The sequence below is a fragment of the Arvicanthis niloticus genome, chromosome 6, assembly GCF_011762505.2.
Source record: "Arvicanthis niloticus isolate mArvNil1 chromosome 6, mArvNil1.pat.X, whole genome shotgun sequence".
NCBI classification, from domain to species: Eukaryota; Metazoa; Chordata; class Mammalia; order Rodentia; family Muridae; genus Arvicanthis; species Arvicanthis niloticus.
Genome location: NC_047663.1, coordinates 14945564 through 14970637, shown reverse-complemented (window position 1 = coordinate 14970637; position 25074 = coordinate 14945564). Strand labels below are relative to the sequence as shown.

General features: G+C 46.3%; 1 protein-coding gene across 1 annotated transcript in view; it reads right to left on the bottom strand.

Moving 5' to 3' along the window:
• Nucleotides 1-24138, bottom strand: part of Pitpnc1 (phosphatidylinositol transfer protein cytoplasmic 1) — a 261209-nt gene extending 237071 nt beyond the window's left edge. Inside the window, exon 1 of the mRNA XM_034505249.2 lies at nt 23268-24138. Within this exon, the coding sequence (XP_034361140.1) occupies nt 23268-23315 (48 nt within the window). The 5' untranslated portion in view covers nt 23316-24138. The remainder of the gene's footprint in view (nt 1-23267) is intronic.
• Nucleotides 24139-25074: the final 936 nt, after the last annotated feature.

Here is a 25074-nt window from a genome sequence, read left to right as displayed (position 1 = left end):
CAGGCCAATGCCATTATAACGTACACCAGGTATAGCGAGCGGTACATGTCGACAAGCCTAGCACTCAAGAGATGAAGTCAGGAAGTTCAGAAGCTCATGGTCGCTGTGGTAGTTTGGATGAGGATGGCCGGCACGGGCTCATGTATTTAAATACTTGCCCTTTTAAATACTTGATAGAACTGTTTAGGAAGGATTAGGTGGTGAACTTGGAGGTTTCAAAGTCGATGCCATTCCCAGATCTCCCACCCTCCCTCTTTTGTGTGGGTTCATGTCTCCTGCTTGTGGATCAGTCAGTCATAAGCTCTCAACTACTGTTCAAGTGCCATCTCTGCCTGGCTGCTGCCATACTCCCTACCATGACAGCCATGGGCTCATCCTCAGGGCACGTAATCCCCGACAAACTCTTCCTTTCTTTTATATGACCCTTTGGTCATGGTGTCTCCTCACAGCAATAGAAGAGTAACCAGTCATTCTCAACAGAATAGTGAGTTCTAGGCCAGCCTGAGCTACATAAGACCCTATCTAAGGGAGGAAAAGAGGGCAGAGGGTGTGTGTGTGTAAGGAGCTGGAGAATTGGCTCAATGGATAAGAGCACTTGTTCTTGCAGAGGACCTGGCTGGATTCCCAGAACCCACATGGTGGCTCACAACCATCTGTAACTCCAGTACCAGGAAATCCAATGACCTCTTCTGACCTCCATGATGCACAGGATGCACATATACATGAAAAATACTCGCATATGAAAATATGCTATGGCTCTGTGGTAAAGCACTTGCTCAGCCTGCTCCAGGCCTCGAATTCCAGGCCCAAGGAAGGTGGGGTGATTGGCAAGTGGATTTATAATGAACAATGTCTACCATATTCAGTAAGAACTGACCTTACAGAGAAATACATTTTAGTGTGTATGTATATAATACTATATATATATATATATATATATATATATATATACACATACATATATATAGGCATACTAAAAGAGGTCTTCTGTGTAAATAAAGAATACATCAGCTATAAGGAGAATCCTATTAGGAGCAAGGTTATTTTTAGGAGGAGGGCTCTGGTTACACAAAATAAGGAAAGGGCACCTCCTGCTAAATAAAGCGAGCTGAACTCTTTCCTCAGATCACTGCTGGAAATAGGCATAGCACGGCTTAAAGAAGGGGAAAAGTCTATAAATAAAAATAGAAAGGGGAAAAGACTACTAACCAAAACAAGAAAAACAGACTAAACTCAGCACGTGCACACACGAGCACACACTAGCACACACAGGCAGGCACGGGCACATGCACATACACACACAGGTACACACACAGCTATAGAGTACCTGCCTATACTACAGAGTACGCGCATGCGGTTCTGCACTGTGTGATGCACTTACATTGAACTCCTTGGCCAAGGAGTTTAACGAGCGACTTCACAAGGCCCAGCCACCTGTTACATTGTTATTTTGGCCCATCTATTTTCAAAGGCAACCTTGACAGCAAAGCCAGAGACACACCACCATGGCAACAGAGGCAGCAGGGTGCTGGAGGATGAATTTTAAAGGAGTGACTTATAGCCCCTGCAGGGCTAGAAATAAACAAATCCTTAGTGTCCGTTACTGAGACACTGTCACTGACACATATTACCATCCGGCACACTAGGACTCTCAGCTCTTCCGGCTCGCCACTTGGATATCAGATGCTCCAAGATGTCAACTGCCGTACCACAGGATCCCCCAGAAGGAGAAATTTTGACTAATGTATTTACGTGTGTACACCTGTATAGTATGTGCGGCATATGTTTGTGTGCACATATGCACATGGGTGTCCGTGCGTGTGTTCGTAAGCCAGATGTTGACGCCAGATGTTTTTCTCTTTTAGTTTTTGCAGCTGTTTCTCACTGAACCCAGAGCTCACAGGTTAGCCAGACTAGCTGCTAGGAAGTTTCAGGGATCCTCCTATCTCCACCTCCCCAGTGCTAATGTTATCAAACTTAGGGATCACACCCTGTACCCCAAGTCAGGCCCAAACAGCTGTCCAAAAAGCCAAACAAGAAAAGCAGCAAAAGGAGGCGTATCCAATGAGCTCAAGTAGAAAGAGGCTGGCTCTTTCATTGGCTAACATGGATGAGTGGCAGGGCCTGATGTGGCGTGCAGGCTATAATGTCCAAGTTCCATACTACTGGGATTACAAGTGAGGGCTGCCAGGGCTGAAGAAATGGTTCAGGGCTAAGAGGACTTGCTCTTACAGGGGTTCAGTTCCCAGCACCCCCATGATAACTCACAAGCCTTAACTCCAGTTCCAGAAAAACTGATGCCCTCTTCTGACTTCTTAAAGTACCAGGCACACGGTACGCATACATGCAGGCAACACACTCATAGACATAAAATGATTTTTTTTTTAAAAAAGGGAGGGCTATTTTACTTAACCGCTAGGGATGCAAACTCAAGTCCTCGTGGTTTTGCAGCAAGCTCCTTACCTACTGAGCCACCTTCTGTGTCCCTAAAATGCAAGATAGTTTCCAAGGTGAGTCATATACTCCAAAGAGGAAACACATTCTAGTAGACAGCATTTAAAAGCAGGAGACTGGCATTTCACACACAGCTCAGCGCAAGCCCGGCTGTCTCTGCGGTCCCCACAACGGAACCATGACCCTCCGTTACTTTTGCTCAGCTCTCCGATTCAAGTGACCAGCACCTTGGACAGGCAAAAAAAAGAAGGGGGCTTTTTGCTGTTCTGTATTTGTATTGCTTTGGGGAAGTGAAGAGGAATCCTGGGATGGAGGGTCTCACACACTCTAGGCACAGTCTTGCTGAGTTAAATCTGAGAATCTAGACTCAGGTAAATTGAGCCTTTGTGAGTGAAATCAGAGATGGCGCACGGGGAGGAGTCAGATCTACTAACTACCTGTCCACTCTGCACCCTGAGGTTGGGTTCTGGACCCGGGACGAGCAGCTGGCGAGCATATTTAACATACCAAAGTGGACCTGGCCTCTAGGTTCTCCCAGCATCCCCCAGCTTCTACCTGTTACAGGACATGGATGGCATACCCCTCTTCCAGAAGCTCTTCCCTAAACAATCCAGACATTTTGGTCTCTCTCTGTGCCTCTCTCTCCTCCCTCTGCACCTGTGCCTCTCTGCAAGGCAACTTCACTGGCTCCCTTCCCCCTCCTGTGTGGTTGGTGAACTCTCGTGAGAGCTTCCCCCTCCCCCCCAACCTCCCTTTTTACTTTAATTTGACTTGAATTGGCTCGTCTCACCTGCGGAGATAACTTTTTGCCTAGTGCAACCTAAACTGAAAGTCCCAGCTAAGGAGAACTTAGTTGGCTCTGGGTGTTTCATGGAAGAAGAGAGGAGAGCAACAAGACCAGAAGAAACCACAGGTTTAGGAAGTGATGACGAGTCTCTTCTGGGGTGATTCTTTCTGTGGGCGGAGGCAATTAGCAGGACTCATAGTGTCAACATTGCAAGGTGTGGCTGATTACCCATCCAGAAAGCTCCAAAAAGGCCAACAAAAGCAGAGCGCAGGCGATTATCCTACCGGGGACGAGCCGCACCCACGGGCGTGTACCAGGCAAAGCTCCCAGTCTGTAGCTGGGGTGGACAGGTCCCTACCCCTGATTCCAAGAAACACCCAGGGCAGATCTGAACCTAGCTTGGAGCAACACAGCTCCTGCCTCAAAGCTGCAGTCGATGAGCCCTGGAAAGCAACACACACACACACACACACACACACACACACACACACGCCCCACTCCACCCCACTGTATCTTTTTAATTTGTTCTTAGTTTAAAAGAAAAGGAAAAAAAAAAAAGAAAGAAAGAAAGAAAGAAAAGAAAAGGCCTAGATGGCCCTTGGGGTAAGTTCTTCCTCCTCCAGCTGAGACTATAGGCCAGGACAACCCTGAGGAGAAAGCCACTCTACAGATGAAAAATAGATGAAGATGTGAGGCTCTTATGAGGCTAGCGATTTGGCTGCTTTTGATCTTAGAACCGGTGGGGCCCTCTTATCTATAAAATATAAAAATGGCTGGGTCAGAGTGTTCTCAGCGGTCAGAACACTTGCAGCTCTTGCGAGGAAGCTAGGTTCAGTTCCCAGCACCTGCTTACAGATGTCTGTAACTCCAGTTCCAGAGCACCCAACATCCTCTCCTGGTCTCTACGGATATCAAACACACACGTGGTGCACAGATGTACATGCAATCAAAAACAGCCATACACATAAAATTTCAAAAAAATTAAAATTCATTCATTCATTCATCAATGGAGCTGTGGTATCTATAATCACAGAGCTTGAGGCAGTAAATTTAATGCCAGCTTGGGCTACAGAGACTTCAGTGCTAACCTGGGCTACTTACAGAGATCCTGTCTCACACGCCCACCAAAAAAATAAAATAAAAACTAAAATAAATTAATAAAAATAAACACTGATTCTGACAGACAGGATCAACACTAAGAGGGAGAGATGGGGTGAGGGAGAAAGGAGGAGGGAAGGGGAGACAAACTCCAGGAAGAGTGTGAGCAAGAGGCCCAACAACTGTAATTAATAGCTAATTTTAAATACACTCGCCCATCTCAGAAGTGTTTTTCTTGAGGAGCCAAAAGGGGATTACTCCATTTACACAACTAATAGCCTAATTATTATTTTTTTAACAGAAAAAGCAACTACTACCAAGCTCCTTCTCAGCCAGATCTTGGCAGGAAGTCACATCTACGTACAACCGTATCTACAGGCCATAAGTCATCCTGTCCAAGACCAAAATTACACTTGGCTATGTCCAAATTTCCGTCACACACGGTCCAAAAGAGGTGAACAATTGAATCGTGACTCTGTGGACTTTTCATTTGGACACTGTGCCTTTATAAGAGAGGGAAAACAACCTAACAAAAAAATAATAGGCTTTCAAGCCAGGTGTGGTAGGTCATGCCTGTAATCCCAGCACTTGGGTGCTGAGACTAGAGGACTACAGAAAGCCTGAGGCCAGCCTGGGTGACAAAGTTCTAGACCAAGGTGAGCTATAGAGCAAGACCCTATTGCAGAAACAAAACAAAAACAAAACAATAACAAAAAAAACCACAGGGAGACAGTAGAGACAGCTCAGCAGGTAAGAGTATTTATGGTTCTTGCAGAGGACCCAGGTTCAATTTCCAAGACCCAGATGGAGGCTCACAACCACCTGTGACTTCACTGCCAGCTGATCCAATGCCCTCTTCTGACCTCCCCGGGTAGCAGCCACCAAAGCGGTGCACAAAAATACATGGAGGCAAAATACTCCTATCCATAAAACAAGAATTTTAAAATAATGATCACTAAGGAAAAAAAAAAAAAAAAGCTCAGGAAAAGAAGATATTTGTCCCCATCTTCAATAGACTGAGGTTAAGTCTCCAGCTTGCAAGGTGTAACTCATGCCCCAGTAACCAAAAGCGACTCAAGTTGCCAAGCTTTCAGCACGTGGGAGGGTTAGATAACCACTTCCTTATCTCTCACCCATGTCATTAAGCTAAAGAGCTATTTTCGCATCTTTTTTTTTTTTTTTTTTTTTTTTTTTTTTTAAGTACTAAGAAAACCACACTCAGCAACCAGGGATCCTGAAAGAAGGTGATGTGTGCGTGTGTGGTCATTTCAGAACAGGGCAAACTCAGCAAAACCTACCTGAAAGAGAGTTATGTCACTGGGCCACTAAACCCCAGCGAATTACACATTCCAGGAGACACGCCCAGTGGGGCTCAAGCCCCAGGGTCTCATCTGGCCACTTCAGTCTTCAGGAAAATCCAGCAGCCCAAGCAGTAGAACAATAGTGGCCATGGGCTGGAGAAAAGGACAGCTTCATGTGTGTGACCCATACATATCACCTGTAGTCCTGGCTACCTGGGAGGCTGGGGTGGACAGCGCATAAGCCCAGAAGCTCAAGAACAGCCTGAGCTAAAGGTGCCTGCCCACCTTTAATCCCAGGAGGCAGATCTCAGTGAGTGTGAGCAGGGTCGGCATGGCAAACTCCAGACCAGCCGAGGTATGCACAGACAAAACCAGCCCGAATAACAAAGTGAGGCCCTATGTCACAAAAGTAAAGAGCGGGAGGAGCCAGAGGAGGGTTGACAAGATGGCTGGGCAGCTTGGTGAGTAAGGGCCTTTGCCACCAAGCATGACAACCTAAATCCAATCCTAGGGACCCACATGCCAGAAGAAGAGAACCAAGTCCTGCCAAGTTGCCCTCTGACCCTCAAACATATACATACAATAAGCAGCTACAGTAAAATGTAATGAGAATTGTAATATCTAATGAGGGGCTCCGGATGTAGCTCTGTGGTATGCACAAGTCTCTGGATTCAACTCTCAGTACCACCAAAATCGATGCTGCCGCGGCTGATGCTGAAGATAGTGTTGAAGAAGATAGTAAAGCTGGGAAAAAGAAACATCCCTTTTTCTCCATGGAGTACCACTGGGTATGTCCACCACACTCCAGGGCAGGCCTAGTTGACCCACACAAAACAGACACTCTCTCTCTCTCTCTCTCTCTCTCTCTCTCTCTCTCTATATATATATATATATATATATATATATATATTTTTTTTTTTTTTTGTAGTGGTATGTTTTGTCTTACCGGGCTTTTTGTTAGTTTTGCTTTTTCTCTTTCGTTTTCTCTTGTTTTTTGTTTTGAAAGAGAGAGAAAAGGAGAGGAACCTTGAAGTTGGGTGGGTGAGGAGGTGAGGAGGAGCTGAAGGAACTGGGGGTGAGGGAAAGGATCATGATCAAGATATCATATGAAAATATCAAATAAAATAAAAGCCTCCTGAGCTCCGATGGTTGGCTAGTGAACCAAGAACCCTATTTGTAGACATCATTAAGAATGACAATAAGGAAAATGTTACAATGTTCATGTATTAATAAGCCACCATACTGACTTGAATTAAATTTTTTTTCCTCCTGGGTTAAACATTTATAACATTCTGAGAAAATAAGGTAACATTTTAACCGTACTTCCTCGCTGAGAAAAGGAGTCCAATTAATGTCTGTTTCTACCTTGTACAGGAATAAAGCACTATTTCTAATCAAATATTCTGCACCCCCCCCCCACTTTAGCAGGACCAACTCAGCTGAAATGCTTCAAAAATTCATGGATTTTTTTTTTTCTTATTTTAGTTAAGTGTTTAGAAACCAATGCACTTTTTTTTTTTTTTTTTCTGTTTAAGGACAATATAGCAGCTTCTCTGAATTAAAACAGTAGCACTTTGGCAAAACATCACTAACTGGGGGCTGGAGAGATGGCGCCACAGTTAAGAACACATACGTCTTTTCCCATGGAGCCAAAATAAATTCCTCTGCTTTTTAAAATGGTTACCTCAAGCTTTTTTTTGTTTTTGTTTTTGTTTTTTTTTTTTTTTTTTTTTTTTTTTTGGTTTTCGAGACAAGGTTTCTCTGTGTAGTCCTGGCTGTCCTGGAACAAACTCTGTAGACCAGGCTGGCCTCGAACTCAGAAATCCGCCTGCCCCTGCCTCCCAAGTGCTGGGATTAAAGGCGTGCGCCACCACGGCCTGGCTGTGAATGCTCTTAATGCCACTAAAACCGATAATGAGAGCTAAGCATGGTGGTACATGACTTTAATCTCTACCACTTGGATGGGAGAGGCAGGTAGATCTCTGTAGGTTTGAGACCAGTCTCTGTTGTAGTACATTCCAAACAAAAGCCGAAAAAGGAAAAGTTAAAAAGAAAATGTCCTTGGATACCAAAATTTTTACTTGTTTGGCTATCAGCACTACAGAAATACATTTCTTAACATAAAATGAATTTTTTAAAGATTTATTTTATTTATATAAGTACACTATAGCTGTCTTCAAACACACCAGAAGAAGGCATCAGATCCCATTACAGATGGTTGTGAGCCACCATGTGGTTGCTGGGAATTGAACTCAGAACCTTTGGAAGAACAGTCAGTGAGTGCTCTTAACCGCTGAGCCATCTCTCCAGCCCAAAATGAATTTTTTGAGGTACACAATCCTTAACTATAAGTTGTAAACCCTGGGTATTTATGTGTGTGTGTGTGTGTTCCCGCACACGTGTGCAGTCTTAGAGAGATGGCTCACCAGGTCAGAGCACTTGCTATTCTTGCAAAGGACTGCAGTTCAATTCCCAAGCCCCACAGCAGGTGGCTGCCTCACAACTCAAGCTCCAACACTCCCTTTTGGCCTGGCAGGCACCTCCTGCACTCTTGTGCATATAGCCACACACTGATTGATAGACAGACAGACAGACAGACAGACACACACACACACACACACACACACACATAACAAATTAAATCCTTATTTTTAAATGTGTTTTATTCTAGGGGCTGGAGGTGTGGCTCAGTGGTAGAGCACCTCCCTGGTTATGTGCAAGGCCCTAGCTTTGATCTCTCAAACCTTCCCTCCAAAGAGAATTTCTTATTCCACAGGCAGTGTGACTCTGGGACAAAGAGTATTCATTTGAACTTTTGGTTTGTAAACTGTCTTAGGAGGCAATTTGGTGAGTCAGGGCTGGAGTTGGGACTCAGTGGTAGAGTGTATAGATTGAACAGATCTATAAAGACCCAGCCTAGCACGTATGAGGTCCTAGGCTCAATGCCCGGTACTGAAAGAGGGGTGGGCAGATGCCTGAAACTCTGGTGAACATCCTCTCCGGGGTGGTAAACATGAAGCTCTGATGGATACATTTTGATCGTCTCTGAGCCCTTAGACCTCCCAGTCTGCTTGCTTGCAGGTGAAGGGTTTGACGTTTTTCAGACAGCCTGGCCTGTCTCTTCCCAACGCTATTTTCAGTAGCAGCTAATTTTCATCGAGGCACAGGTGCTCTGGAGTTCCCATCCCCGCAGATGACGCCTCTGAAAGCCAAAGGTTTCTGCTGCCATTAAAAGGAATAATTCCCAGGAGCGTAGGGGTGGTTCTCTTATAAAAGAACAAATGACAAAAGTTCTTTTCAAAGAGGAATATGATTCATTATTAAAGTTGTTCAGAAGAAAAAGCTCAACTTAATGCTTATGTCAATTGGCTCTACCACCCCTTCTATGGGACCAAATTTTGCTCTGTAGTCCAGGCTAGCCTTGGAAAAAAATCAATCAAAATCCCTTTTTTAAAATTACTTTTGCCGGGCGGTGGTGGCGCACGCCTTTAATCCCAGCACTTGGGAGGCAGAGGCAGGCGGATTTCTGAGTTCGAGGCTAGCCTGGTCTACAGAGTGAGTTCCAGGACAGCCAGGACTACACAGAGAAACCCTGTCTCAAAAAACCAAAAAAAAAAAAAAAAAACAAACAAACAAACAAACAAAAAAACAAAAAAACAACAACAACAACAAAAAAAAAAAAAAAACAAAAAAAATGACTACTTTATTTTAAAAAAAATTACTTTTATTTTATGTACACTGATGTTTTGTGTACATGTATGTCTGTGAGGGTGTTGATCCTGGAGTTAGAGACAGTTGCGAGCTGCCATGTGGTTGCTGGGAATTGAACCTAGGTCCTCTGGAAGAGCAGTCAGTGCTCTCAACCGGGCTAAGCCATACCTCCGGTCCCAAAATATTTTTGTTGGTGTGTGGGGGGGGGTGTTTTTGTTTTTGAGATGACAGGGTTTCACTGTATAGCTCTAGCTGTCCTGGAGTTCTCTCTGTAGACCAGGCTAGCCTCAAACTCACAGAGATCCTCTTGCCTCTACCTCCTGAGTGCTGGGATTAAAAGCATGTGCCACCACCGCCCCATCTGGCTGTTTGCTTTTTGGGGTAATGGTGGGAGAGATCAGAACGAGGGCCCTGAGTATATTCGTAAATTGAACTCTATCATTTCATGGTTTCAGAGTCTTCTGTGCTGTGTCTGTGAAGCATCTACCCCACTGCCAAGCTCACAAACATATAGACAAAAGTATTGCAAAGTAGGCAACAAAGAGCATGCTCGCTCAAAGAGCTGAGAGCCAGTGAACTTGTGAGAATGCTGGGACTCATAAGGAGCTCCCTGAGGAGTGACAAGTTGTTGCTGGGGGAGGGGAGCCACAGTCATCCCTGGTGAAGCCACTGGTAATGTGCCCTACTTCAGGTAAGTAACCCTCCACCTCCACTCCTGCAGGCATTAGGAAAAAGACTTGGAAGTCAGGAGAAGGAGGGGATGTGTGAGCCAGCGGAGGCTCAATGGGATTGGAAGGAGAATGATAGTGGGCGGAGCAAACTCAAACTACATTACAGGTGCATGTGAGACCGTGGGAGCCTAAGAAAACTAGGTAAGTAAACTGCAGGCAAGCCACACCTCACCAAGCCCTCCTGCCACAGGGTAACTGGCTAGTTCCTTCCTGGGAGTTGACAGAGCCATGAGCTTACACAACATATATGTCAGACAGAAAAGCAGAGATGGCAGAGATAAACCGGAGTGTGTGCAGCCCCGGGCTTTCTAGGGACTGTACAGTCCTACAAGAGACTTTCTAGGAAGCTTGAGTACAAGACTCAATAACGGGCTGTATTACAATCTATAAACTGTCAGTGTAGGTCACACAAAGTTACAAACCCTCTGCGGAAGACAAAGAGATAGTGAGTCTTGGCCATCCTAAGCATCAATTAACGGCCAGGTGCAGAGGTGCAAAGACTGATGTCCCTGCACCAGGGTGGCTCAATCGGGAGGGCTGAAATTTCAAGGTCAGCCTGGAATACACAGCACAAATTCCAGTCTCAAAAATTAACCAGAGGGGTTGGGATGAACTGGAACTGAGGGTAGCCCTCTATGGTAGAGAGCTTACCCCAGCAGAAGAGAATGGGAAAGTCTTTATAATTTGTAATTATAGAATTATAAAAGTAATTATAGTTTAATTATAAGTTTAAACTAGAAAATTCAGGAGAGATGCCAGGAAATATAAAGAATCCAGCAAATAAGACCCAGTGAAGGGCCTGGTGTAGTGACATACACTTTTTAAGTTCAGTGCTCAGGAGACAGAGACAGGAGGATCTCAGGGAGTTCGAGGCCAGCCTGGTCTACATAGTAAGCTCTCTAGGTTAGCCAGCCCTATAGAGAACCTGTCTCAAAAAATAAAAAATAAATAAAAAGCCCAGTGAATGTTTAAACTAATTATAGTAAGACCTAAATTAACAGTGACTTTCCACTCGTCAGTTGATTCAGTTCTTTTAAATAAGTAGCTAGGCAGGAGCAGCACATGCCTTGGGAAGCAGAGGCAGGGGGATCTCTGAGTTTGGAGACAGTCTGGTCTACAGAGTTCTAGAAAAGCCAGGGCTACACAAAGAAACCCTGTCTTGAGGGAGGGGGGAACAAACAAAAACAAAAGCATTAAGCTTAATTAATGTTTTTCCCAGTGCAAAAATACACAGACTTGAAGCTTCAGAACAAGGCCTTCACATAACTAATACAATGAGACCCAAACGGAAAGGTGTCTGTGTGAGTGTGTGTATCTGTTATATGTGTGTTTGTCTCTGTGTGCACGGTGTGCATGAATGTGAATGTCTCTGTATGTATGTGCATGAGTGTGGGTCTGTGTGTTTCTCATCTGTGTCTGCGTATAAGCATATGTGTGAATATGTATGTAAAAAGTATCTTTTATTTGCCTGAAGAAGTAATGATCACCTCGGAGGCTTAACTAATCCTGAAAGCTTCTAGCCTTCGTACAATCTAATCTAGGCCTAGTACATTTTCAGATTCTCATTTCAGAGTCTCATTATTGAATAAGCTCACCCTTTCTTGTTCTTTCTGAACTCTGGATGGCTGGTCAACTCAGCTGTTCTGGCTTAAAACTCCTCTCCACGCTAACTGATCCAATCTGGCTTCTCTTGGCTTCTACTAAATTGTTCTGCTTGGCCTCATACTAACTTTGGCAATCTGTTCTAATCTTCTGGCTCCTCATTCTCTAGCTCGTTCTGCCTTCACTTGTGTCTAGCTTGTTCTCTCTTCAACCTGTCTCTGTAAAACCATCCTGGTAAAAACTGTTTCTTTCTCTTTCCTATGTCCTCTGCCTGTACTCTTCTCTTAAGCAACCTCCTTTTCCTCTCTGTTCTCCTGAGAGCTGGGCATATCCCATTCTATCAAATCTTTCCCTGGTTTATCACTTCGTCTGCCACTCAATTAGACATCACTGTCAAACCTGGGTGCTTCCTTCCACAAACTAACTTCATCTTCATTGTTTGGTATTGAAAGTTTGTACTAAAGGCATCTATATATCAGCAAGCAAGATTAAAGGTGTGTGCTAAGGCTGAGCCACACCATAACCAGAAACAATTTTTCAGTAAATAACACTATCTCAGGGTCCACATTGCGATAAAATATCCTGCAACATATGTCTGTGTCTCTGCATATGTGTCTGTGTGTTTGTGTGAGTATGCCACTGTGTCTATTAGTATTACATGCCGGTATAGACATATGTGAATGTGTATATGTGTCTCGGTGTATGTATGTATGTGTGTCTATGTGTGTGTATAAAAGAGAGAGAGAGATAGAGAAAATGAATGTAGGGCCAGGGAGCAGTCTTTGGAGATTAGCCACTTAGATTAAGTGCCTAAATAACATTATTATAGGGTGTCATCAAACTACATTTGTTTGGGCACTCTTACTCAGGGTGATTCAGCCTGGAGATAGCAACACCACCCTAAGATGGTCAGAGAGAATGCTCAGGGGATCAAAGGAGCTGATGATTTTGCTGTGCTTGGGAACAACTGGAGTTCTAGACAGTCATGCTTCATCTGAACTTAAAAGGAAGAGAGGAAAAGAAGGGAAAAGAAAAGAAAAATAGGGCTGAGGAGATGGCTCAGTGGGTAAGGGTGCTTGCTCAATAAGCTTGAAGACATAAGTTCGAATCTCCAGCACCCACGTAAAAAGCCAACACAGCAGATATGCCTGTGCCCTCAGAACTACCTGCAGGAATGGAGATGGATGGGTTTTGGTGGTTGCCAAACTAGCTCCAGATTGAGAGGGAGACTGTCTCAAGGGAATAAAGTAGAGAGTGATATAAGACACTATAGCCTACTTACACACACACACACACACACACACACACACACACACACCCCTCTGGCCATGATGATTCAGGTCTGTGATCCCAACACTTAGGCAAGAAGAGAGTAGGTTCAAGGCCAGTCTAGGGAAACCCAATCAATCAACTAATATAGTTAAGAGAATCAGAGTGAGTCATGGGATGATGATCTAATGAGAACTTACTCTGGCTACACATTTAGATATAGGCCTCCACTCCTGCTACGTCTTAAGAGGCATTTCTAAGGGCAGGCTCTTGTATTGAGTGCAGGGAAATGAGAATGTGAGTCACTTTAACACTCGCTGTTAAAAAGTCTTGGTAAGCTCTGACTTCATCTAAGTCAACATAACGCATTGCACGATGCTGTTCAGGCAGCCAGCCAGGAAGTGGTGGGTGACCCCAGACTTCTTCCTTTGTCATTATCATGTATATAGACAGCAGCCAAGACAGAAAGTTCTGGCCTTCCACCACCAGCCCCCCCCCCCACACACACACACTCACGTGTTCTTAGTGATGTGCCCTGCCTACCCAGGGATTCTGCCATCCTAGAGAGAAGTAGCTGAGACACCGCTTAAATGGCCAGGGAGCCCAGGTCTTGAGGACCTTTTCCAGACATTACTGCCACAAAGAACTGGCTATCTGAGTGAGCCCAACGTCTTCTGAGCAGCAAAGCTGGGTTCACTCTGCCTGAGTCTTGGCAAAGGAGCTATATCAAAGAAGGTCCCAAGGTTCCTTCCTTCCTCCCCTCATGGAGGCCCACCAGTCTCCGTGAGAGATTGACTGGGGTGGTCCTTGTGAACTAGAACCTCAAAGATCTGCAGCATCCCGCAGCCCGGTGGCCAGCACTGGGTCCACTTCTGAGCAATCAATGTATCTCCCTCCCTCGCTCTGACCTAAGTCACCGCCATTTGGTTCAAATCTGGCATGCACATTTTCCCACACTGTGTCAGAAGACACGATTTTTCTGGAAAGCTGTCTAGACCTGAGACAGCTAGAACCATTTCCTGGAGGACAGGAACTATCACTCATAATTTCCAATTCAGACCTTTCTGCGGGTGGAGGTCTCCGAAGTTGGTGCTCAAACTCTACACACTTCTTTAACTTTTTCTCCTCTGTGTGTGTGTGTGTGTGTATCTGTATTGTGTGCATTAGTGTGTGAATGCTGGCACACAGCAGTCACAGCAGCATTAGCGTAGATCTTAGGACAGCCCAGGGCAGACCCCACCTTCCATCCTGTTTGAGCCAGGGAGCTTCGATAGTCTTTCTGCTGCATAGGCCAAACAAGCTGCATCCGGAAAGCCTCTGGGCTGCCACCAGTCACTTGTTATGTATCCAGCTTTTATTTATTTACTCATTCATTCATTCAAAACAGAGTTTCTCTATGTAGCCCTGGCTGTCCTGGAACTCACTCTGTAGACCAGGCTGGCCTTGAACATACAGAGATCCACCTGTCTCTGCCTCCGGAGTGCTGGGATTTAAGGTGTGAGCCACCGGCCTGTCCAGCTTTATGTGGGTGCTTGAGATTCAAATTCAGGTCCTCATGCTTGTGTACTTTTAACCACTGAGCCAGCCCTGAGACCATCTCTTGAACTGTATTTTAAAAGCTTTGCTGATTTGTATTTTACATAGCCATCCAACTGTTCCTCTTCTGTTCTGTCGCATCCTGTACATGTTAGGCAAAGGCTCCGCTATTAACCTACATCCCCAGTTCTGGTTTCAAAACATGATTGGTTTCAAAACGTTAGTGAACTTCTGATTGAATCCTCTGATTGTGTCTGCCTTGCTTGCAGCCCTGTCCCCCAAGCACTGGGCACCCAGCAGGAGGCCAAGAATGTATCTGTGAAATGAACACTTTCATCATGGCCCAAATACTGACCTGCAACTTAGCATAGCTACATTTAACATGCAGCTCCATTGCTCCTCCATTGGATCCCTCCTTTCAGTCAAGCCCACAGCCCCATGCTAGGCAGAATGGCTCCACCCTGTATTGTATGATCATCTGTCCTTCAACATGGTGGGGCTGATTCAAGCAGTGGGTTCCTTTGCCAAGAGTCCTAGAAGTCAGAGATAGCAATGCCTAGAGATGAAAACTTGCAGCAGACACCCTCCATTGATTTAAAAGAACCAACTGCCATGTCATAAAATGAGTGACATGGGAAGAAATGGAAAGTGGCCTCTAGGGGCCAGATTTTATTTGACAGCCACGCAGAAAGTAGGGACCTCAGTTCTCTAACTACAAGGGACTTTATTTTGTTACAACCACATGAGCCTTCCAGAAAGAAGGGAGCCAAGATGCCACGGAGCTTCAACCTCCCAAAACCCTGAGCAGTGGACCAACCAGGTCACACCCTGACTTGTATTTAGACGCTGGGAAATGATAACCTTCCCCAGTGCATGCTCGTATCACAGCATGGTGTGCCTGAATCCATCAGTCTTGGCAGCAAGTGTCATTATCTGACCCATCATCTCCTCAACACAGGGGTCTTTTTTTTTTTAAGATTTATTTATTTTATATATGTGAGTACACTGTCAATGTCTTCAGACACACCAGAAAAGGGCACCAGATCCCATTACAGATGGTTGTGAGCCACAATGTGGATGCTTGGAATTGAACTCAGGACCTCTGGAAGAGAAGTCAGTGCTCTTAGCTGCTGAGCCATCTCTCCAGCCCCAACCTGGGTGTCTTAAGCCATTGAATTTCTGATAATTTTTTATTCTTTTTGATTTTTTTGGGGGGGGGGAGGGGACACGGTTTGAGACCGGTTCTCTCTCACTGTGTAACTCTGGCTGTCCTGAAACTCACTATGTAGACCAGGCTGGCCTGAAACTAACTGAGATCATCCTGCCTCTGTGAATGCTGGGACATGTGCCACTACACCCTTTTTTTTTTAAACCTTTGAATATTTATTTTTCAGGGGTGAGGGTGGCACATGCCTTTAGCCCAACACTTGAGAGGCAGAGGGAGGTGGATCTGTGACCTAAAAGCTAGCCTGCTCTACAAAGTGATTCTAGTCCAGCTAGGGCTAAAAGGAGCAATCCTGTCTCAAATACTGTTTGGTGTTGTTAGGGGTTTTTGTTTGTTTGTTTTGTTGTTTGTTTTTCTTTCTAGGTATGTGTCTGTATGAGTGCATGTGTCATGTGTGTGCTCGGAAGCCAGAAGTGGGCTCCAATCTCCTGTGGCTGGAGTTACAAACATTGGTGTCTCTCCTCCACTCCCATGTGGGTGCTAGGAACAGAACTTCAGTCCTCCCCCCCCCTTTTTTTTTTTTTTGAGTAGCAAGTGCTCCACCCCTGAACCATCTCTCCAGCCTTAAGCTCCTTTTAATATGAGTACTTTGACTCTAGACAAACAGCCTCCCTACATCTCCATATCCCCGGACTGAGAAGGCTATCTTAGATGGGATGACTAGAAACTAAAGGGTTGGTTGCAAGCCTGTCCAAGGTTCATTTCCACAGAGCTCTACTTAAAAAAGTGAGTCCTCAAGTTGAGCCATGCTGAGGCACTGTTTGTGAGAGCTATATTTTCCATAATTTAAATTTTTTTGAAACGACTTTCTATTTTTCAGATGACCAGCTCTGCAGCTCATAGTGTGAATGATACACTTGAGCTTCATCTGCTTAAGAGCCTACAAAAAAATAAATAAATAAATAAAATAACTCTCTGTTGGGAATCCCATAAAATTCCCAATATTCAAGAGAAGTCTGGAAGCCCTGGGGATATAATGTAAAATTTCCCTTTTCATCTCCCATGGGACGGAATGTGCCACACTCACAGCCTTCCTGACTTCTCCATGGCTGTTAGGTAAGGTCCAGAACTCACCCTTTTCTACCAAGAGGGGGGCAGAGCTGTTATCTCCTTTTCAAACATTTTCAGAGTTTCTTCAACTATCCAGACCTCTAGCAAACAGAAAACAGGACATCCAGGCCTTCCAGGCAGGGAACCTGGCCCTTTCTCATCCAACTGAGGGGGTTGGAGAGATACTCAGAGGTGAAGAGCATTGGCTGCTCTGGCTGGGGCAAGAGCTTTGGTTCCCAGCACCCAGTGGCAGCTTGTAACCAGCTGGAATGCCAGTTCCAGGAGACCTGCGACCTCTTCTGGCCTCCATGGTCACTGCATTCATGTGTCACACATAGGTACAGGCAGGGAAACATTTACAGAAATAAAATGAAAATAAATAAAAAAAAATTTTTTTAAAGCCTTAAAGCTAAGGACAAAAATACCTGGTCTAACATGCTCGCATCCTTGAGTTTGAGACAATCAATCTCCAACTACCAACTTACTATCTTTCTATTAATCGTGAAAGTTTAAACTACCACATCCAACTAGCTTTTTAAAAAATGTTATTTATTATCATTTATGCGAGTACACTGTAGCTGTCTTCAGACACACACCAGAAGAGTGCATCAGATCCCATTACAGATGGTTGTGAGCCACCATGTGGTTGCTGGGAATTGAACTCAGGACCTCTGGAAGAGCAGTCAGTGCCATCTCACCAGCCCCCAACTAGCTTTTGTTAAGAAGAGTACGCTTTTTCCCCCCTCCAGGTCCAGAATCTGTTCCACATGACAGGTGTCCCCTTAAGTGACTAGGGAAGGGCAGTGTCCTTTCCCGCACAAAGTCAACTTCCCGGCCCCAGCCAGCCAGCAGGCCTGCATCTGTTCCTTGTCTAGTCCATTAGTGGTGAAAGCTTGTGCTGATCCATTAACAGTCCTCGGCACTCAGGAGCAAGCTTCTCTGCATGCTAGAGAGCAGGGTGGCTTCGTGAACATTGTTCACTGCCTGTGAGCAAGCCGGGCACAGAGAGCTACTTAGATCAGTAAGAGATCAAACTCAGTCCTGGCCTTCGTTCCTCTCAACCAGGAACAGTCCGAAAATTCAAAATAAAAGATTCTTAAAAAAAAAAAAAATGTTTAAAAAGATGTTTTCCATACTCTGAGGAGTCTTTAGCCTTCATAGTCAAGGGGTCCCATTTATACTTTACAGAGTGGATGCTAGTTACCAGCTATTAAAACATCTTCCTAGACACTTAATCTCAGCACTCAGAAGGCACAGGCAGGTGGATCTCTGTGAGTTTGACGGTAGCCTAGTCCACAGAGCAAGTTCCAGGACAGCCAGGGCTACAAAGAAAAACCCTGTCTCAAAAAAACCAAACCAAACAACAACAAAAAAACCCCTTCTTTCCTGAGAGGTCTGCAGGTGTTTGCAGAAACACTCCATCAGTTTCCAATGGAGAGAGAGGGAGAGAGAGAAAGAGAGAGGGGAAACGACCCCCACCCTAGCAACTCCATTCCCATCCTCCCAGGGTGGCCTACCCAGCTCCCATGATTCTCAGAAACATCAGCAGAACTCTCCTGGGGCCAGAGGCTCCTGGGTAGAGTGCTGGCTGTCCACCAGAGCAGAGCACACAATGACATCCTGTGTCCACGGCTGTCACTCTTCCTTTTTCTTCGGTCCTTGAGGAGGCGGATGTTTCTGTTTTTCTTCATTGTGCAGCAAATCCCTAGAGACCACAAATAAATCCCTACCTGAACGCTTGTTAATGTGAGGGCAGTCTAAATTTTTTTTTTTAAGATTATTTTTTAAAATAAGAACTAAAATGCCTACCTTGTATTATCCTTTGGGTGGGCTTTAGTCTCTGGGAAACACTTATTTTTTTTATTTGTATATTTATTAATTCATTTATTTATTTAGACAGAGTCTCGCTAAGTAGCCCAGGCTGGCTTTGAACTTACATATATTTATTTATGTGTACTGTGGGTTTTGTTTTTGGTTTGCATGCCTGTGTGTCTGGTGCCCCCAAGGGTTAAAGGAAGGCATTGGAGCCCCTGGAACTGGAGTTATGGATGGTTGTGAGAAACAATGGGGACGCTGGGAACTGAACCCTAGTCCTCTGCAAGAAGGTCTGAGTCTCTAAGCTACCTTCAACTAGGGAAGACCCAATATACATATACACCTACACGAGGCTTAGGGAGAGTAACATCTGCTACCAACAGGAATCAGAGAGAGAGAGAAACTGTAGCCCTTATGGCACTCATGAAACACGGTTCACACCAGAAGTCAGAAGGTCTATTCCAAACCAGCCTTGATGCTAGCTATGGGGCAAGCAAAAGAATGTGCCCTCTGCAGGGCTAGCACCCTCTAGAAAACAAGACATCAAGACTACAGACATCACTAATAAATATGTCTTAGACTTGGGTCTAAAATTCTAGAATCCAGATGTTTCACCCCTCCCCCCACCACCCCTTAACAACAGGCTTTAGTTTCACTCAAAGATGACTGTATTTAATACCAGTGAAGTTTTCTATTTGTTTTGTTTGCTTGTTATTGTTTTTAATCAAAGTTAACCCATAAAGGACTATGGAAGGCCTCATCCAGAAGGTACTTTGCCACCAAGCCAGGTGATCTGAGCTCTATCCTCAGGACCCACTTGGGATAAGGAGAGAGCCTACTTGTACAGGTTGTCTGGATCTCCACACACATGCCGAGCACACACACACACAAATAAATACAATTTTGTTTGATCATAGAAGGCCTGAGAGAGTTCTGCCATCAATGTGGCGATGGGCCTTGTGGGAGAGATGAATGGAGGAGGAAGAGGAAGAGGAAGAGGAGGAGGAGGAGGAGGTGGTAGAAGAAGAAAGTATGGTGACTCCCCAGCACAGAGGAGGAAGAAACAGGCAGATCTCTGGGGCTCACCAGCCGGCCAACCTAGCTGACTTGGCAAATGGTTCCAGGCCAGTATATGGCCTCATCTCAAAAAGCAACAACAACAACAACAACAAAAAGGTGATCTGAGAAAGGACACCCAGGTTGTTCTCTGGTTTTGGCTTCAACATCTATAGCAACACATATATCTCAATTAACCCATGGAATGTTACTTGTTTAAATTCTGTGTTCTGAAACTCTCAATCTCCCCCTCCTCGTGTGTGTGTGTGTGTGTGTGTGTGTGTGTGTGTGTGTGTGTGTGTGTGTGGTGTGCTGGTGACAAACCCAGGGCTTCAATCTTGCTCTGCAAGCTTTCTTCCACTGAAGCATATACAAGCATACCATTAACACCCCGATCCAGACAAAAGCTAAGCTTTATTTTCTTCTGTCTAGCAGAGCCGTTCTCTTTCCTGGAACTGGGGAACATTTAATGTGTTAAAGTAAGACTGGAGAGAGAGAGTAGAAGTCAATACTATCTGTAACAATTCAAAGGCCCCTGGTTTTTTATTTCGATGACAGTGCTGACTGTATCTGTTTTCAAGAAATGATTTTCCTTTTCCTGGATTAAACACTGCAGAGCTCAGGGAAAGGAAAAACAAATGAAGGCATTGCCAACACGCTCCTCCTTGTTTTGCCATTAACTAGTTGCACAGCCCTAACACAGCAGTTAACCTTGTTTTTTTTTTTTTTTTTTTTTTGGGGGGGGAGGGGGCACGGTTGCAAAGAAAAAATTTCATGACTGACTTCAAACTTACTTTATAGCTGAGGATGACCTAAAAGTTTCCAAAATCTCCAGCCTCCACCTCCCAATCGCTGGGATTATTAGCATTTATTAATGTAGCAACTATTACACGGATCCCCGGAGACCAGAGACCAAAGGCCCCATGAGGTCAAGGGAGAAGGAAAGGGGACACAGACCAGACACTGACTCTCCAAAACCCAGGCATTTGCTCCTTCGGCGAGGGCTACTCATTAACATTCGAAGTTGACCACGAGCAAGCACCAGAAGTCCACACAGGCTGCCTCGAGTCCAAAGGGAGGCAGAAGCTGAAGCAAAAGTTGAGCTACCAAAGATTATTAATTTTCAGTAACCAACTTCTGCAGATGGACACTTAAGTTGACCCCCAGCACTGAGTGTTAGGGCCGGGCTGGGCAGCAGGGCACCACCATGGGATGAGAGGCTTTGGGGTAGGCTACAGTTCAGACTCTTAAGTGTCTGACATCTAGCCAGCCAAGTCTACCATCCTTACCCATCAACTGATTTGGCTAATTTGAATTTTTTTTCTATCTGAGACCTCCTATCTAAACTGCTGGCTTTGCATCTCTGACAAAACAGAGAACAATTTCACAGTAAGACCTCAGGCTGGGGATGTAGCTCAGAGGCAGAAGTTTGCCTTCCCTGCTCAAGGCCATGTTCGACCTCCAGAACCACAAAAGAGAATAAAACAAGATAAAAGTAAAAGTTAAAAATCAGAATATGACCTCAGAGAAACTGAATCTAAACAGGTTTCATGTTAAACAATTTATAATTGTCATATACGTAGAGTCTGGCTTCCTTGGCCAATTAAGAAAGGTCATTCTAGACAGGTGTAGCAGTGTACACCTTTAATTCCAGCACAAGAGAGGCAGCAGAGTCAGGTGGAGCTCTGAGTTGGAGGCCAGTCTAAGCTACAGAGAAACCCCCATCTCAAGAAAAAAAAAAAAAGATAAAAAGAGAGAAAGAAGAAAAGAAAAAAAAAAAGAAAGGAAAAACCATTCAAATGTAATTACGACACTGAATACTTAAACAAATGTGAGGGAGATGCTCTTAAGAAAGTACCAGAAGAAAACCAATCAGGATAAAGAGATATTAGCAGGAAAGAAAGGTTGACCCGGGTGACATACACTTTTAATCCCTGCAGTCAGATCTCTGTGAGTTTGAAGCCAGTCTGGTCTAGATAGTGAGTTCTAGGACAGCCAGGACTTACATAGAGAACCTGACTCAATATTTGTCTGAGTCTCATCAACACCCTAGGATTGCACAGTCAAAGCAGGAAATGGGGCGGAAGCATGGGCACACCTCCAGGTTGCCCTGGTCCTGCTCAGCAGTCCCAGAGGTGGGGAGACAGCACGTCCGCAAACCACCAACACCAGAGAGGGGTGTGTGTGTATGTCCAATCCCATTCATTTGCCTTTCTTCATTCTCTACAAAGCTATATGCTGCTTCTCCATTGATAAGGTTAAAAGGCACCTAACTACCGTTTAAGACCCAGCTCAAAATGCTGCCACCCCAGAAACTCCAAAGATTGTTAATAAGGCTGGGGGTGGGGAGTAGGGCTGACAGCCAGTGTCAAGTGTTTTGTAAACTTCAAGCTACTTTGATCTTGCCTTGGATTGTCCTAGGGTCTCACCTTAACACTGGTGCCATGTGACTAAGGAAGATTGCCAACCCCTCCCCAAGCGGGGTGGGGGGAACATAGTCTGAGTAACACAAAAACACAAGGCCCCTTTCACATAGTAGTGAGTAGATCACGTATCTGATAGATTAAATGCACCGGTTTTAAATACAAATACGTCGTGTATCGCTGATTTCATTTGTTGCCACCACACCAAACCACAGGAGTCTTTTTCAAATTGCCTTGATTGGCTTCATGTTCTGGCTGTGTGTCTCTGGACAGACGCAAAGCACTTAGGAAATATTCAAAGAGGTGGGGAGAAAGGGGAACGAAAAGGAAGCCCGGACCAGAGTGACCCTCACTGAGTCACTGTTTCCTCAATGGCGGAGCTCGCTGTTGGGGGGGGGGGGGGGACAGGGGGCGAGGGGCGGAGGAGGAATCCGAAGAATGCAAGCTGACCTGCGCATGGAGGCCGAGCCCTCGAGCGGGGAGACCCCCACACTGCAACCCCGATACTCAGAGCCAGGAAGGCCGGGCCCGACGGCCTAGAGCGCCCTCCGGTGGCCGCGCCTCAGGCCCCACCACTGGGGCTCTTCCTAAGACCACGCTCCCCGCCGCGGAAGGAACGAGACACGCAGAAAGTTTCCGAGCTAGGCGGTCAGCAAAGGACAAACCAGGTCCCGGAGGAAGCCTGGATGCTCGGGCCGGGCAGGAGCCAGAGTCTAGACCGGAGGCGACAAGGAGAAGTAGGGTTCTAAACGGGCCTCCGAGGTACCCCGAGGCGGGACTCTGGTCTGCAGATACCACCCGCGCGGGATTTGTCCGTGCAAGCCCACCTTGTAAAGGGCACATGGGGTCAGCGGGTACCACCATGGGAAGGTACCCCGATACTCTGGCTGCAGAGCATGCTTGGGCTCTTGTACTCTGTGCATTTGCTTAATTGGAGGGAGGGGGCGCAACAGCTCCCTGTGACGCATTGTGGTCCCCAGTAATCTGATTCTAGATGTCCCCCGAAGAGCTCACCTGGACTCCCCCGCCCCACCCCCACGCCGCTTTTCCTCTACCGGGGTGACGAAGGGTAACAACGATTCCCCTGCCTCCTCCCCCTCCAGCCTCCAGGTTTGGGCGCCAGGGTTTCCCCGCCGCACGCAGTGGACCCGCCGGCCGAGTGGTGGCCGCTGGGGACCCGGAGCGGGCGAGGCCGGGCGCAGTGCCTACCTCGTCCACGGTGAGCGGCATGCAGATTCGGTACTCCTTCAGCAGCATGTTCCTGCCGGCCGCGGACCCCGGGAAAGAAGGGGGCGTCCCAACAGATGAGCAAGGCTGGAGCCCAGTGGAGGGCAAAGACGCTGGGAACCGGCGAGCGAAGCAGCCCCGGTGGTGCGCTCAGCTCCTAACTGCCTCCGGTCCGCCCCGGAGCATGTCAAGCTTCGGGTCCCGGTGTCTGTGACTCCCCCGCCTCCTTCCTCGCAGAGATCAGCCCTCCCGGTATTGCAAAGTCAGGCACTGAGGGAGGGAGACCCGCGAGAGACAGCTCGGATCAGCAGCCCCGGGCTGGTAGGCGCGGCCACCAGATCAGGACATGCCCGGCGGCGGGCAAGAGAGGCAAAGGGAGGGGGAAAAGGGATTTCCACAAATTCAAACAAATGCACAAAAGTCGCCCTCTGGATCCTCCTCCGAAAGCAGAGCTGAACCTGGCGAGCCCTGTTTTCTCCTACCGGTCTACCCTGGGTTAATGTCACCAGGAACACATTGCCGCGGGAGCAGGCGATGCTGACTTTCCAAACAAAGGCTCGATGAGCTCCTCTCCACGGGCGGTAAACAAGATTTCCTGATCTTTTTTAGGGCCAGTCCCCGAGTCTCTTCGGAGCTCAGCCGAGAAAGAAAAGGGAAGCCGCAGTCGCCAGGGTTCTGCCCTGTTCTGGGCCCCGAGTGTCTTCAACCTCGGCGGTTGGCTGCCAGCGCCTTGCGCGCGTCCCCTCCCCCGAGTCCCTCGGCTCTGGGAGCGCCGTGCGTGCCCGTGAGTTTGCAGCCACCTCGCCGCGACTGGAGAGTCCGCGCCGAGCTGCAGTGTGCCGGGGCAGGGAGGTGGGTGCGGGAGGAGCGAGAGCGACGAGGCTGACATCAGCAGCGGCCGCGGCGGGGAGGGTAGCCCCATCCGGCCAATGGGGAAATGGCAAAGAATGTGGAGGATTTAAACAAAACAGCATGTCTCTCCCCGTCTGCTGCCAGACGCCAGGGCTGTCCCAGAACCTAGAGCAGCTAACGCTGAGGAGAATCGGTTGGGATCTGTTTTCGAATGTACTCTGGGTGCCATAGGGCTCTCTACTTCGTCGCTCTGGAAACTCTGTTTCCAAAGTGCACTAGTGGCCCCTTGACTTGGGGGTGGAGGCATCTTTACAAATGCTCAGAGACAACATTTTTCTCTCTGATGGGTAAGCAAGGCCAGAACAAGAGAAGTGATGGTTTAGTGTGTATTTCTAACATGTTCTCAAGACGGAATCTTGCAGTAGTGCCGATGAAAACAAAGTACAAATGTGCGCGATCACACACACACACACACACACACACACACACACACACACACAGCTTGAGATTGCCTGTTACTTCTTTCTCCCTGGCTCTGCAATCTCTACCGCAGGCTTCCCAGAGCAGAAAGAATAGGTTTTCGTGTCAGCACTCCTAAGTTCAAAAAGTCACAGTGAAATGTCAATAAAAATGCCTGGGGTGTTGGTATTTCATCCATATTAAACAGATCTCTCATTTTAACCACAAGAAGCACATTCTTCAGTTACTCAGGAAGCAGCACGTAACTGCTGAAGTCTGGTTTTCATTTGTCTGGCATTCATTTTTTTTAAAGCTTGTTTTCCTAAAAATGGAGAAAAAAAATGCATCCACTGCCTATGGGAGGATAATCTGTAAGCGTCACTGGCTCTCAAATATAGATGCATAGATCTACACATCCGTGTGTGCTTGTGAGCTCTGGAGACCCACATCCACCCATAGAGCTTGCATTGGGCAATGC